At 39.0% G+C, this 14,633-nt stretch overlaps 2 protein-coding genes across 5 annotated transcripts in view; one reads left to right on the top strand and one right to left on the bottom strand.

Annotated features, from left to right (window-relative positions):
• The window catches only part of MASP2 (MBL associated serine protease 2), a 23,599-nt gene extending 18,124 nt beyond the window's left edge, over positions 1-5,475 (top strand). The window contains exons 8-11 of the mRNA XM_070384402.1: positions 510-588; positions 2,715-2,846; positions 3,346-3,420; positions 4,645-5,475. Of these exons, the coding sequence (XP_070240503.1) occupies positions 510-588; positions 2,715-2,846; positions 3,346-3,420; positions 4,645-5,411 (1,053 nt within the window). The 3' untranslated portion in view covers positions 5,412-5,475. The remainder of the gene's footprint in view (positions 1-509; positions 589-2,714; positions 2,847-3,345; positions 3,421-4,644) is intronic.
• On the bottom strand, positions 3,076-14,633 carry TARDBP (TAR DNA binding protein). Of its 4 annotated transcripts, XR_011467287.1 has the most exons (9): positions 14,481-14,633; positions 13,247-13,494; positions 11,569-11,732; positions 11,199-11,339; positions 10,396-10,566; positions 8,810-10,021; positions 7,796-8,075; positions 6,932-7,028; positions 3,076-3,417 (listed from the first exon to the last, which is right to left on the bottom strand). XR_011467287.1 is itself a non-coding variant. In XM_005901300.3 (6 exons), the coding sequence occupies exons 2-6, from the start codon at positions 13,482-13,484 to the stop codon at positions 9,491-9,493; spliced, it is 1,245 nt and encodes a 414-aa protein (XP_005901362.1). In that variant the 5' UTR covers positions 13,485-13,494; positions 14,481-14,633; the 3' UTR covers positions 8,094-9,490. The 4 variants fall into 4 exon arrangements, 1 of the variants encoding a protein (XP_005901362.1); XR_011467286.1 differs by lacking the exon at positions 3,076-3,417 and having other exon boundaries at positions 6,652-7,028; XR_011467285.1 differs by lacking the exon at positions 3,076-3,417 and having other exon boundaries at positions 6,652-8,075.

Here is a 14,633-nt window from a genome sequence, read left to right as displayed (position 1 = left end):
TGTCAAAGCCACTTTCTTTCATTTAAAGTCCGTTTCAGGAAAATATCTCAATGTCAAAAATGTCCCTCTAGATATTAGCAATGGAACTGATAGAAAACACCCTTGTGAAGTTTAAGGAAGTATTTTAAATGACTTTCCTCCAGCTAATAGCTGCAGGGTAGAAAAATCCAGACATATTCATTCCATGCCTGATCAGGTTGACCTTCCCCAGACTTCTGACCATCACCCTTTGGCACTTAAAGAAATGGTGCAGCATCAGCAGGAACTTGAAATCTGACATGTTCTTGGATTAAAATGGAAAGCAAAAACTGCTGCAAGAGGTCAACATCTTTGAGAGACACACGCAAGAAGACATTACCAAGCACACACATGTATCGAGGTAGCTGGGCTGTGTCATGTGGGTTCATCACCCTCCTTGGGAGCATCTCTCGAAACACTGGAAGAGGAACTACTGTGGAGTGCTTTATGATGAAAACGAGGAAATTAATATTTTCTCCATTCCTCTTTAGGGTAACTTACCCCTGAAGTCATTTGCTGCAGTCTGTCAGAAAGACGGGTCTTGGGACCGACCGATGCCAGTGTGCAGCAGTACGTATGTGCGACCACAACGCCCGCAGCTGCTTCTGCTACTACTGCTTCTGGTCTTTTTAGAAAATGATTTTATCAGGGCTTGAATTCTAAGTATGCTTGTCTTACCCAGTGTCTAGGTGTACTCTTAAGCAGTTAAAATGGGACCATGCTACTAGGAAAAGTATTTGCTTTAGTATATGCAAAAGTACTTTTCTAAGTAAAAAGATGGGGAATAGAGAAAAATTACATTGTAATACTCATAATCCCACTGTATCAGAGTATAACCACTGTTGCTATTTTGGTGTATATCTCAGTTACATATATCACACATACAAACATGTTCAGGCCACCACTTGATGCAGACAACTGCGGTATGTGTATGTGTATATACACGTACATACACACAGACATATATCCACATCAAACTGGGATGACAATGTCCATTACCATTTTGTGAACTGAGTCATGTATCTAATGAACTATGTTACATGTTCAGTTCAGTCACTCAGCTGTGTTCGACTCTTTGCAACCCCATGGACTGTAACATGCCGGGCTTTCCTGTCCATCACCAACTCCCGGAGCTTGCTCAAAGTCACGTCCATCAAGTTGCTGATGCCATCCAACCATCTCATCCTCTGTCGTCTCCTTCTCCTCCCATCTTCAATCTTTCCCAGCATCAGGGTCTTTTCCAATGAGTTAGTTCTTCACATCAGGTGGCCAAACTATTGGAGTTTCAGCTTCAGCATTAGTCCTTCCAATAACTGATCTCCTTGTAGTCCAAGGGACTCTCAAGTCTTCTCCAAGAACCCCAGTTCAAAAGCATCAATGTTAGTGGAAGTAACAAATTTACAAAACAAAAAAAAGTGAAAACCTCTCTTGCCCAAATCCTCAAACTGTTGATACCTTTAGGACACTGGGGTCCATTCCTTCACATTCGTTATCTCCTATGCTATTCATACTAATGTATTTCACTATTACATACTTTTGAACCAAAGTGGGATTCTCAAATCTGACTGCAGTTTACCCTTCCCCTCCATAATTGCTGGGCTATCTTTCCACATCAATTCAAGTACTAACAGAGCTGCTCATTCTTATTAATGACTGTCTAGTATTCCATGAGACCTGATTTTCAGTCCATGCGATCTTTATTTCGTTTACCATTACAGATGCTGTAGTTAATACCTCTGTACCTATATCTTCACATATCTTGTTCAACGGTTTCTACAAAATTCCTAGGGGAATTTAAATATTTTCATCTCTAAAATTTATATTCCTGTCAGAATATACCACCAATTTTTAGTTTAAAAAACAGTAAGAGTTGGCACTGAAGGGAGTGTTGGAGTAAGAGGTATGGGTGTGAGCCCTGGTTTTGCCACTTCTGTGGTTATGGGCATATTACCTGTGGAGAAATTATAGACAATGTGGACTAAGCACTTGGCACAGAGCCAGATACACTGCTATTAAGCTGCTGAAAACCAAGTATTATTTTTTTAGTATCCACAGAAATACATCAACAACGTTTTATTGTGTACAAAACTATGACTTTCAGACTGATACCACTTTCTCACAAACGGGTTAGTTATTTCACATTAATGTCCGAACAGGTATGAGTTCCAACCCAAACTCAAGGTAGCATGACTTCTAGGCCTTCTAAAAAGCTAAGGATCATAACAAGCTGAGTCCTTCAGTCATTTTTGTATTGTTCTACCCTTAAGGCCAATCAAATTGCACCATTTACATGGAGCCAGACTGTACATGCCACCTGCACGCCGCGCTGTTTTCTTCTGTTGCTATTTTGTTGCACGAGGAGATAGTCAATAAATGCCAGCCACTTTTTTTACATGTGGGAATGCTAAGGAAGTCCAAGTGGTTTCAAATCCCCTTCCTTTAGGGAAAGCATCCTACCCTCCTTGCTCAGGGCCTTCACTTCAATCTAGCCATTTACTGAGGGATAGGAAGGAGTGACGCTTTAAAACCACACTTAAGGTGATGCTCATTTTCAGAGATGAAATGATGTCCACCTTGAATGTGCCTTCAGGTTACAGCACCACACAGCCAACCACCATCACAATCTCCACACATCATTTTAATGTTAGAATTCAGCACAAACTGACTTCCCTCTCCCATTATTTATTATTTATTAGTTGTGGACTGTGGCCCTCCTGACGATCTACCCAGTGGCCAGGTGGAGTACATCACAGGTCCTGCTGTGACCACATACAGGGCTGTGGTTAAATACCGCTGTAATGAGTTCTACACGATGACAACCAACGATGGTAAGCAAACTGTTCCAAGTTGGGGTGGGTAATATTTGGAACCTAAGCCCTCATGATCTGAAAATAAACTTACCCAACATTTTTGGCTAAGGCTAGGCAAAAGATTAAAAGGCACGTCTCCCACCTGCTAAGTGAAATATTGCAGCTGAAGTGACTTTAATGTCAATTTACAAGAATCTGAAAACAGATCTTATCTAGTAAATGACTACCACAAACACACAATATATTCCAAATGGTTTAATTTAACAAGTCAAAACCTTATCATTAAGCACTTGAGATCTTGATACATATTCAAGTTACACGTCTAAAAGGTTTCCACTTTGCAAGCAAACATGGTAATGCAGAGACCTCCTATTTATGAAATCATGTAAAACGGTTATTCAGAACCTCTATTTCCCACTGATGCTCAAGAATCAACATTTTTCAAGGGGGTATTCAAGCAAATGACAACCACCTTTTACATGCAGTTAAACATTTTTGTTTTTCCAATGATTTGCAGGTAAATATGTGTGTGAGGCTGATGGATTCTGGACGAGCTCCAAAAGAGAAAAATCACTCCCAATCTGTGAGCCTGGTAATGGATACATTTATACAAGAGATTTGTAATTGATGGAAAGTAGAACTGGGTAGAAGACAGTAAGTAGGGCTTTAGCTGTGTTGGCAGAAATGTAACTTCAGCACTTGGCTCTTAGACCAACTTATTATTTCCAAATAATATGTTCTCATTACCCCTTTCCATGTGGAGAGGTTTGTTAGGTCCTGACTGCATCAGTCATTTGATTATTTTTGACCTTACAACTAGGCAAGCATAAAAAATTAAATACTTAAAATTATCTTGAACCATTTATACATTTATAAACACGAGTTCTTCTGTTACTTTTCTTCTCTACAGAAATGCTATTAAAACCCAAAGCTAATAACCTCATTATTTCCCTAAGCAATTGTTTCCAATGACATCTAGTTTTTAAACATTAATGCAATTTGCCTTTTAATAGTACTCAGAAAAAGTTTTTACCAGAATTGGCTCTGAAGATATAGTTGACAAAGAAGAAAAAAAATCAGAAAAGTAACAGTATATCCATTACCCCTGTTACTGGGTTTAGTCTTCTCAGTTGACACAATGTTTATAAGCTTTCATAAGAGTATTCTGCCACAACAGGAAACAGATTTGCTACATTAATAAGCATATTTAGTTAGCAATATACAGTAAAGTCTAGTGTCTGGAAGGAACAACTAGACCAGAAATAATTTCTGAACCCGAAGGTTCATGGCTACAACTGTAACATTCTCATTTTTAAAACATTTAAATGTTCAAAGGTGGAAGTAGTCTGCAAATCCTATGATACTGACCCTAGTTCCTGCTTTCCCAGAACTACACTGTAGATACCCCATTTTACAAGGAGGAAAACAGAAGCAATGGAGAGGTTTTTTACTTTCACTTCCTGTGCACACCAGCTCAGACAACTCCTGTTAGCCCTACCGAACACATTCCCAGTCCTGAGACCAAGTTACTTTGGCAAAACAAATTAGTTTCTACATATTAATTTTCACTCACCTCATTTTCTGAGGAGCTAAAAAATACCGAATGGTTTTATCGGATCTTTGAACAATGTTTTGAGCAGTAAAACATATATATACTATACTCACTTGCCTGTACAGGTGGACAAACACCAATTCGTGTGATACAATTTTTGGGTGACATTAAACATGAGTAATTGACAACTCCAAAGTGGTAATAATTAGAGAAAAACAATATCAGGTTTCTGTAAAGCCTCTATACATCTGCTTATTTCCCCAGTGTGTGGAATATCCACCCGTACTACAGAAGGTCGTATATATGGAGGACAAAATGCAAAGCTTGGTTATTTTCCTTGGCAAGTGCTGTTACTAGGTAAAACTATGGCAGCAGGTGCACTTCTGTACGACAACTGGATCCTAACAGCTGCTCATGCTGTATATGACCAAAGGGAAGACACTGCCTCCCTACAGATTAGAATGGGTGCCCTGAAGAGAATATCACCTAATTATACACAAGCCTGGGCGGAGGCCATTTTTATACATGAAAGTTACATTCATGACGCTGGTTACGATAACGACATAGCACTGATTAAACTGAAGAACAAAGTTGCAATCAACAGCAACATCATGCCTATTTGTTTGCCAAGAAAAGAAGCAGAATCTTTCATGAGGACAAATGACATTGGAACTGCATCTGGATGGGGATTAACCCAAAGAGGGTTTCTTGCCAGAAATCTAAAGTTTATTGACATACCAGTTGTTGACCATCAAAAATGTACTGCTGCCTACGAAAAGAAGTCCTATCCAGACGGAAGGGTAACTGATAACATGCTTTGTGCTGGCTTGCAAAGTGGGGGCAAGGACAGCTGTAGAGGTGACAGTGGGGGGGCATTAGTGTTTCTAGATAATGAGACCCAGAAGTGGTTTGTGGGAGGAATAGTGTCCTGGGGTTCCATTAATTGTGGGGAAGCAGATCAGTATGGGGTCTACACCAAAGTCATAAACTACATTCCCTGGATCAAGAGCATCATTAATAGTAATTTTTAACTTTGTGTCTTCAGCTAGTACGTGATTCTTTGTTTTAAAAAATATCCGTAAAAGATCTTAGTGGCAAATTGACCTGAGAAACATGAACAGGAGCGCTGCCATTCCACCCCAACTGAACCCGACTGCAGGTGAGCCTGCCTTTCAGGCATGTGTCCCGCCACTCTTCCACCACTTAACTCTCTGATTCAAGGGGACATAAGCCACTGTAGTGATACTCATCTTGGCCAATCCATTACAAACTCATGGATTAAATCTGCATTTACTTACTTAACAAAGTCCAGTGTCTTTTTCTACTATCCATTTGCATTTCTATGAAATTTCCTATTCATGTTCTTTAACTACTTTTGTATTTGTTCTTATTGATCTGAGAATGTTATATATTACAGCAGTATTGGTTCAGGAGTTACTTTGAATGTTTTTCTTGGGTAGATAAATTGGAAATAGCAACACTTTGGCCTATGTATAGATTGATTTCCATGTTAAAACCAACACTATCATTTTTTAATTATAAAAAACTGCCAAACAAAGAACACGAACAGCACTATTTCACATTGTCAAGAGATTTTCTAAAGGACAATTTGGCAATATATTTCACAAGTCTTAAAAGCGTGCATAGTCTTTGACCTGGTAATTACAATGCTAAGATTTTAATTTAGCTGTGAGAATATTCCTAGCACTTGGAAATAACCTAAATAATGTTCAAATTCAGAAGACAGTTGATTCAAAAGTGTCATTTTCATAAGAAATATATTAAAAATAAGTGGCAGTATTATTAATAAATGTAGTTTTTTTTCTTACCATGAACATGAAATACTTGGGCACACTTAAAAATAGATTACAGATCGTACAACAGCTGAGTACAGAACTCAAATACACAGTTAAGAGTTGCTCTCCTAGTAATCAACAACAAAAAACTATTCTAATTATCACATACATCTGAATTACTATGTACTTAACATCTTTCCTAAGGACAAAATTTAAGCCCTGACCCAACCTTAAAAAATTTCATTTAGTTGGCCTCCCTAAAAAGTTTTAATACCTAACACTCAACAAAATTCCTCATTCTAGCCAAAGAGTCACCATTATTATGTAGAAATTCACTGTGATTTCAACTAACTTCTCTTGTACATATAAAGTGCAACTTCTAGAGACTCACTTTTTAAAGCTAACTTTCCAGCATCTTTGTCACATAAATAAAAAAAGAAACTGTATTTTTCCAGTAAGACTCCAGACACTAAACTGTGGTGGCAACAAAAATTTTTATTCAACTGGTTCAAAAAAGTTTTTAGAATGAATGCATTTAGATGACCAAATAGACTTAAACAAATCTTTGCCAAATAGTTTACTTCTAAACTTCAATTTTTTTTTTTTAGGGTAGAATTAAATACCCATAGCTATGTAGTACCATAAACATGTTAATAGAAGGCTACTCAACATTGAAAGCCTTCTAAGACTGGTAACTAGATTTATACAAGTGTAAATAAGGGATTAAAACCATGCCATTGACAAAGTTAACTTACCCCTGGGCTTCTTGAAGGCTTGTCAGTTTAGTCTTTGGAGGTCCCCGAATACCATTTTAAGTTACCATGTTACTGCTGCTGAGTAATAGTGCAAGTGCTAAAATGCAAAATTCAGATGGTACAGGGTTTGGAAATCATGCAATTTAGATGCAGAAAAAAAAATTAAAACAACGCAAGATCCTTTACAGAGGAAACTGAATAAAACAATGTGGCGACCATAAGCCTAAAAGACGACTTCATTTATAAAAGTTTAAAACACATAACTTGCAAAACGACAAACCTATTTATCATAATCTAATTAGATAAGGGCATTAGGTAAATTATCAACACAAAAACTGTTACATTCTTCCACTAGAAAAGGAGCTGACTCTCACATAAGTTAGTTACATTTTAAGTACAATAGAGAATCAATATATTATTGCTTTTACATACTTAACAATGCACCGTGAGAGTCTTGAGTTTTGTAGATTTATTTGACATTATACTATCTCCCCACCTTTGGAAGACAAAGCCCCTTTCACTTAACACTTCCACAGACAGACAACCCACCCTGCTAGTTCTTAAAGCTATCAGGCTTCTTAATGGATTTCAGGCACAAGATAATTTGTGGTTTCTTCTACTTTATCCCTATTGCAATTAATTCCACTTTTCAAATCCCCATCTAGAAAGGTGCTGATATTCCCTTCATTTCAATTGATAGGCTTTGCTACAAAGCATTTTAAATTAACATTGCTTTGCCCACTCCTTCAAATAAGAATATTTTTAGAAGGATGATTTCCCAATGGAGATTTATACAGGCCATGTAAATAGAACATCACCCAAATGCACAGAGGCACTAAGAAAAAGCTGGAGGGTACTGCTTACCATTTTAGGTGTGGTCACCCAGACTTATTAAAAACTAGATTTGAAAAAACAAAAAACAAAAAAAACTTTTCACTTTGGACAATGCAAGAACAAATAGCAATTAAGTCTGGGTATCAGGTGTCAATGCATGACAGGTGATGAATCCATTTGACTTGAGACAACTTTTCAAATAAGTTTATTTGAAGCAAAATAAACTATTGCCAAGAAACTTTATGAAAGTTCCATCTCAAAAGGGTCAAAAAAAGGGGAATTAACTGCTATGAATTCTTTGCATTCAGGGCTGCAAAACAAAGACACATATTATTTAAATCAGTTTTATTTAAGAATTTCCAACAGTGACAACTCTTATAAAAAGCATCCAAGCACAGGACACAGAACTGCAGCAAACAGCATTCTTATGGGTAGCTAACAGACATGAGAACTTCCACCCTGCTTTGAGACACCCCGAGCTCACTGGTGAACTCTGCTTCCAAGTACTCCTGCAAAGCACACCACAAGCTCAGTCCATGTTCTCAACCCATCAGCTTCAGTTCACATTACCACACTTACAGATCAGTAACAGAAGAGAACACACACCATACAGCATTCACAGCAGTTGACAAAGGGGTAAGGGAAATACAAGTATCGTTTCACTTAACACATTCAGCTAACGTGGGTCATCTAAGAACAAAACTCACTTAAAAGTCTTCCAACAGATGTGGATGTCCTTTGAATGCAAAAACATTCGTACATTATTTGCTATCCTTGCTCTCTGCACACTCTCTCACCAAAGCCACAGGATTGAGAGACACATCTCGCCAAGTTAAAAAATATCCATTATGCACCACCAAGTCTCTGCACGCGCTCTCTCCTTTTCTCGCTCATACTAGCCTCTCATGCCTCGGCACCACCATCAATCCCACACAAGGTTTCAAAAGTTCAAACAGCCTTCTGGTTCCATATCACAGCCTTGCGTTCATAGCGTTGATACGACTCCATGAAATAAAGAGTAGCGGATAAAAATGGGACACCCACCGTCAAAGACGCAGCCTGCGCAGCGTGATGGCGAGTTCTTGAATGAGAAAGCATGTAGACAGAAGTATTCCTATGGCAGAATATTTACAGCACTACTTTCAATGAAGTGCTTCTTCCATAAACATTTGAAATGAGATGAACTGCAGAGATTAAATGAAGGCTTCATATTGTACTTTTGTATATGAAGGGAGACAAGTGTTAAAACAAAAACAAAAAAAAACAAAAGAACCAACCACTGTGACACCATGATCTCCAAAGAGGAGATTTTCCTAAGGAAAGAAATCCATATGGTGGGGTTCAAATTAAAACAAGGAGAAAAGAATGTAGTCCTAATCAATGGTTTCCATTTTGAACATGCAAAGAATTCACTTGACAGTCCAGGGATAAAATATTACAGGAGAAACCCTTTGATATCAATTGTAGTGTGTTGGTTTACCAATCAGGCAAACAGCAGTTCACGTTCAAACACTCAATATTTCAACCCTTTATGTAACAAAACTTATAAAATTCCTTTAGCTCTTCCTCTTTTTCTAAAGAAAAATGTCAAAAATACTGCTGAATATACTCCACACTGAACAAACCAATTTTGAAAATTCTTACATGTTATTTTACAATATACTTACCATGAGTTTAGAAAAATTTGAATTCCCACCAGTATACCAACTAACTGTAACCCAATGTCTACATTCCCCAGCCAGAAGATTTAGAATCCATGCTAGAGCCGAAGCCTCCATTAAAACCACTGCCTGACCCTGCATTTGATGCCGATCCCCAACCAATCGCTGCACCTGAATTAGAACCACTGTAAGAGTTATTTCCAGAACCAAAAGCCTGATTTGGCTCCCTCTGCATGTTGCCTTGGCTTTGGTTATTACCTGATGGGCCAGACTGGTTCTGCTGACTGGCTAACATGCCCATCATACCCCAGCTGCTCTGCAGAGCAGCCTGGGCTGCAGCCATCATTGCTGGGTTAATGCTAAAAGCACCAAAGTTCATCCCTCCACCCATATTACTACCCTGATTGTTTCCCAAACCCGCTCCACCCCCTCGACTATTTCCAAATCCACCCTGATTCCCAAAGCCACCTGGATTACCACCAAATCTTCCACTTCTTTCTAACTGTCTATTGCTATTGTGCTTAGGTTCAGCATTGGATATATGTACGCTGATTCCTTTAATGATCAAGTCCTCTCCACAAAGAGACTGGGCAACCTATAAAAAATAAGGGATGTAAATAGAGGAGATTAAACCATTGATTCATACAAAGTAGCAATAAAACTTAGATTTCAAGCCATCATCTACGCTGGAGAAAAAAATCAGCAAGGAGCACTTATTTCCTTTAAACCCATAAAATAGCCTTTAGCTTTATAGTAATGGCAGCAGGGATTTTTCCGTTCATTTTCAAAGGATGTGTAACACTCCCACTTAAATGTCACATATTAAAAATATACCTAAGGGGTTTATCACAAATATTCAGACCCAAATACAGGGTCAGAGAGCTTAGTTAGTAAGGATGGTAATTAGCTGGAAGGGCAATGTTCAACAGAAATCACCTAACTGGGGCAAAGTTATTAAGAGAAAAATACCTGATCATCTGCAAACGTAACAAAGGCAAAAGCCCTGAACGGTTTGGGGATGAAGACATCTACCACTTCTCCATACTGGCAAAAGAACTGCCGCAGTTCATCAGCAGTCATGTCCTCTGTACAACGCCCAACAAACACCTTTCTGCTTCTCAAAGGCTCATCTGGGCTTTGCTGATCAAATCAAAAGGAAGAAAAACCATCAGAAATATTTTACAAGCAATGAAAACAGCATTCTGGTGGAGGATGTAACACAATCTACCTGCCTTTTCTTTAGGTGAGTGCTTAAAAAGTAGGTACATCCTTTCTTTTTTGTATTAGCACATCTTCTTGTAAGACTTCAATGCTTTTAATTTTAAAGCTGATGAAAGTATATTTGGATTAAGGAAAGTTGATGAATTAGAAATGTCCTGGCAAAGAGGATAATGTTCCAAATAAGCAAGTCTTGCTTGCTTGGAATAAGTAAGGCTTTTGTAACAAGATCAACATATTCTAATTGTCTTTGTTAACACTAACGAGATCCACATATTCTCTGTTCACATGTAACTATGTAAGAAATTGCTAATTCATTAAATAACAAGAGAAGGAATAAAATGAATCATGTTTTATTCTGGAGAAGCAATAAACTAAGTATTTCAAACAAATATATAAAATATTCACCATGCATTAAGGTCCTGAGACTTTTAACAAAAGATTTCAAGAACACACCCTGCCACATTTTCCAATTGTAATGTTTTATTTTACAGTGTCTTTTAATTAAGTTTGTCACCACAAATGGCCAAAGCAGAGAAAACAAGAGAAAGTACCTTAGAATTTGGAAGTTTACAGTCACACCATCGTCCATCTATCATATGTCGTTGTGACATTACTTTCACCTGGGTTTCATATTCCGTGAAGCGAACAAAGCCAAACCCTTTTGAATGACCAGTTTTAATATCCTTCTTGACCTAGAAAAAAAATCATTTAAATTCACTAAATCTACACACACATATAACCAACCCAGAGTACACACATGAAGGGAAATAGTATAAACCAAATTTCTTTTCAGCACCCATTACGCATACATATAATAAATATTAAAAATATCACCTACTGAACATGAAGGGTAGCATCACCAGAACAAGGAGTTCTGGACGCTCATTCACTGAAAAACTGTTAAGTGAAATCAAAGCTTACCTGAACCATAAGAACTTCTCCAAAGGTACTGAAGTAATCTTTCAGATCCTGTTCAGTTGTTTTCCATGGGAGACCCAACACTATTAAATCAGATGTTTTCTGGACCGCTCTTTTCACTTTCACTGCTGATGAAGCATCTGTTTCATCCATTTTTCTTTTGTTATCTAAACAAAATGAGCAGAAATCTTTTAGAACATTCATTTAACACTTTAAACACTTCACCCCCTTCATGCAGAAATGAGAAACAAAAACATTCTAGGAATAGTAAGACACTGGAAACTTCTGGTAATGAGTGATGTTAGCTCTCATGGACAGAATAAGGCTTAAATAAGTGGCTCGGTTGCTTTTCTGGAGCCAATCTGGGGATTCTAACCTCTGGTTCTGTAACAGCTCAAGATTACAACTGTATGTTCTCCCCTCTCAAAAGATGTATCAAAACAAAAGTTCCTTTATTTTCACTTTAAAATACATTAAGGAAGGAAAAAAAACAGGTTGAAAAACAATGATGCTATCTTTGTGCCTATTAAATATATTTCCTTGATTATTTTAATGTCAATAATCTGACTACCACAAAATTAGCAACTGTAATCTCCAGTTATAGATTTTTAAGGCTGATTTCAGTTTTTCTGTTTTATGTCCAAACTTTCAACATCAAACTCACATTAATTTTATAATAACAGAAACTTAAGGTTATTAAAAAAAAAAAAAACCAGTATTTGGAAGAGCAGAGAAACTCAATGACATTTGGACAAAAGACAGACCATTTTTTGGAGTAGCGTTATGTTCACAGCAAAATTGAGGAAGGCATATTTCCCATATACCCTTCCCTCTACAGAGGCAGAGCCCCACCCCATTATAAAAATCCCCTACCAGGGTGGTACACTTGTTACAACTATGAACCTACATCAATACATTACTATCTAAATGACATTTCAAATTTGGGTAAGTATTTATCTACAACCAATGGATCAAGAAACTGCAGACTAAAAGAAACCAAGTTGATTCCAGTAAAATTTTTCTTGATACATGAAAAAATCTCTTGAGGCAACATCTTAAATACTGACCAAATAGTACACCTTTGTTGCAATATAAAGTTACAATAAAAGTAACAGATCTATCAACTAGCACAAAGTACCTACTGATAAAATGTTCTTAGTTCCTTGGCACACTTCTAAATCTTCATGCTTCCTTTTAGATTAAAACCATCACTGATAAGACAGTGAGAAAAAGCCCAGACCTAAAACTATAATTAGGACTGAATTACTTCAAGATTTGGGCTATTGCAACTGATGTTCATTTAAGGGGGGAAAAAAAGGAGTAAAATTAGCTGAATGAATGACGTAGCTTGCAAGGATTAAGAACAAACCAAAATATTGAGGCACTTCAGAGGACTATTTTCAACAGACTGATAGAACTGCAAAGCATTCTTAATTTCTTAAACTTGGCATTAGTTCAGCAAAATTAGTGCAGATAATTAAACACATAGTTTTAAAAACATGTTCTGTATTCCAATTCTCACTCATTTAGTGGTCTTCCAAGCTTGTCTGACAGTAACTTTTGAAGAAATACTTGGGCAATAAATAGGAGATGGTTTACCACGAAGAGACCATGATCTATGCTTGAGAACGAGATACAAACCTATACTTTAGGATCACTGCAAAACCAAATGGCAACAAACCTTTGGGATAGTTGACAACATATACCAGATTCCCCCAGCCAGCATCGGGGGCGTGCAGAATTCCTTCTACCAGACGGACACCTCTCATACACTGAGACACTGGATTCCGGTAGCGCAGCCCACATGCCCCTGGAAACTGGGCTGTAACCGTGGACAGCAGCACTGTCCCATCGTCTTCCGATGGTATCTCAATGGGCTCGTCATTCTCATCTTCGGTTACCCGAATATATTCAGACATCTTTGTTTCTCTTAAAGGGAAAAGAGATACAAATGACTTAACAATTGTGGTCAAAGTAACTGTTTCCTTATCCCAGCTGATTTATACGTCACTGTTTTGTAACTTGTAGAAAAATTCTCTGGTCTCTGGATTCTTACAGGTGTTGATTATCCCCGAAAAACGAGAAAGTAAAGGCAAGGATAGCTACTGAAATGTAATGCCTCGCTAGTTCATTAAGTATTTGATGAATGCCTACTATACATCAAGTGCTGCCATTGTGAAACTAGTCTCAGATGGCATGCTAGTGGCAAGGCGGGGGAGAGGGGGGGGAAGGGGAAAGCAGGAGAAAGATCTCAAGCAAGTACTTATTTTATTACAATCGTGATAAGTACTACTGGAAAGTAGTCTGAGGGTGTTTGGGAGAACCTAAGCTGGTTGAGATGTGTTGTGTGTGTGGGTGTACAGGGGTGTCAAAGTGACTTCCCTAAACAAGCGATGCAGAAGCTGAGTTTTGAGGACTGAATAGGAGCAGTGAGCCAGCCGAAAAGAACAACGGAAAAGTTCCTCCCTGTTCCAGATGGTGGGCTGTCCAGAGGCTCTCCAAACTTGAGCCGCAGGGACAGCGGCGACAGGTCCTTCGCGACGCGGGCCGCCGCCTCCCAGAAGCCAGTGCGTGACAACCGAGGGAGGAGTTTCTAAGCGCGGCCGAGGCGGGACCGCTGGGGTATCAGGCCCTAAACTCCGTCCCGGTGCAAAAGTACGAAAGCACAAAGCAATACCCGCGCCGGGAAGCCAGGCCAAACCGCTGCCTCGGGCTGCACAGCTGCGTGGGCCCAGCACCCTAGCTCAGGCGCCGGCTGCCACCCCGCGCCAGGCCCTAACGTCGCTCCCACACGAGTCCGCTCCGGCAGGACCAAGCAGGCCTGGTCCCACGACTCCCTTTCCGGGGCGGCGGCCGCCCCATCGCGGGAGCCGAGGCACACAGGGCGTCCTTAGTGAGAAGCATCTGCAACTCACCCGCTAGGCCGCTGCTAGGAAGCCCGACAGGGAGAATGAAGCAAGGAGGAATCCAAGAGCAGCCCAGCTACCACTTCGCTCCCACAAAATGGCGCTAGGGCCGCCTCCTCCCCCCTCCGGCCATCGTCCTCTCCCACCGGCTTCCCGTCCGCA

This window comes from Bos mutus, chromosome 16 (genome assembly GCF_027580195.1).
Source record: "Bos mutus isolate GX-2022 chromosome 16, NWIPB_WYAK_1.1, whole genome shotgun sequence".
Lineage (NCBI taxonomy): Eukaryota > Metazoa > Chordata > Mammalia > Artiodactyla > Bovidae > Bos > Bos mutus.
Note: the sequence above shows the minus strand (reverse complement) of the source record. Positions and strands in the feature narration are given on the sequence as shown.

Coding starts and splice junctions, on each gene's coding strand:
- TARDBP (XM_005901300.3), bottom strand. CDS start 13,484: ATGTCTGAATATATTCGGGTAACCGAAGATGAGAATGACGAGCCCATT. Junction 11,733..13,246: donor TGTTGTCAACTATCCCAAAG/GTTTGTTGCCAT, acceptor CATTTTGTTTAG/ATAACAAAAGAAAAATGGAT. Junction 10,567..11,198: donor GTAAACTTCCAAATTCTAAG/GTACTTTCTCTT, acceptor TGATTTGATCAG/CAAAGCCCAGATGAGCCTTT.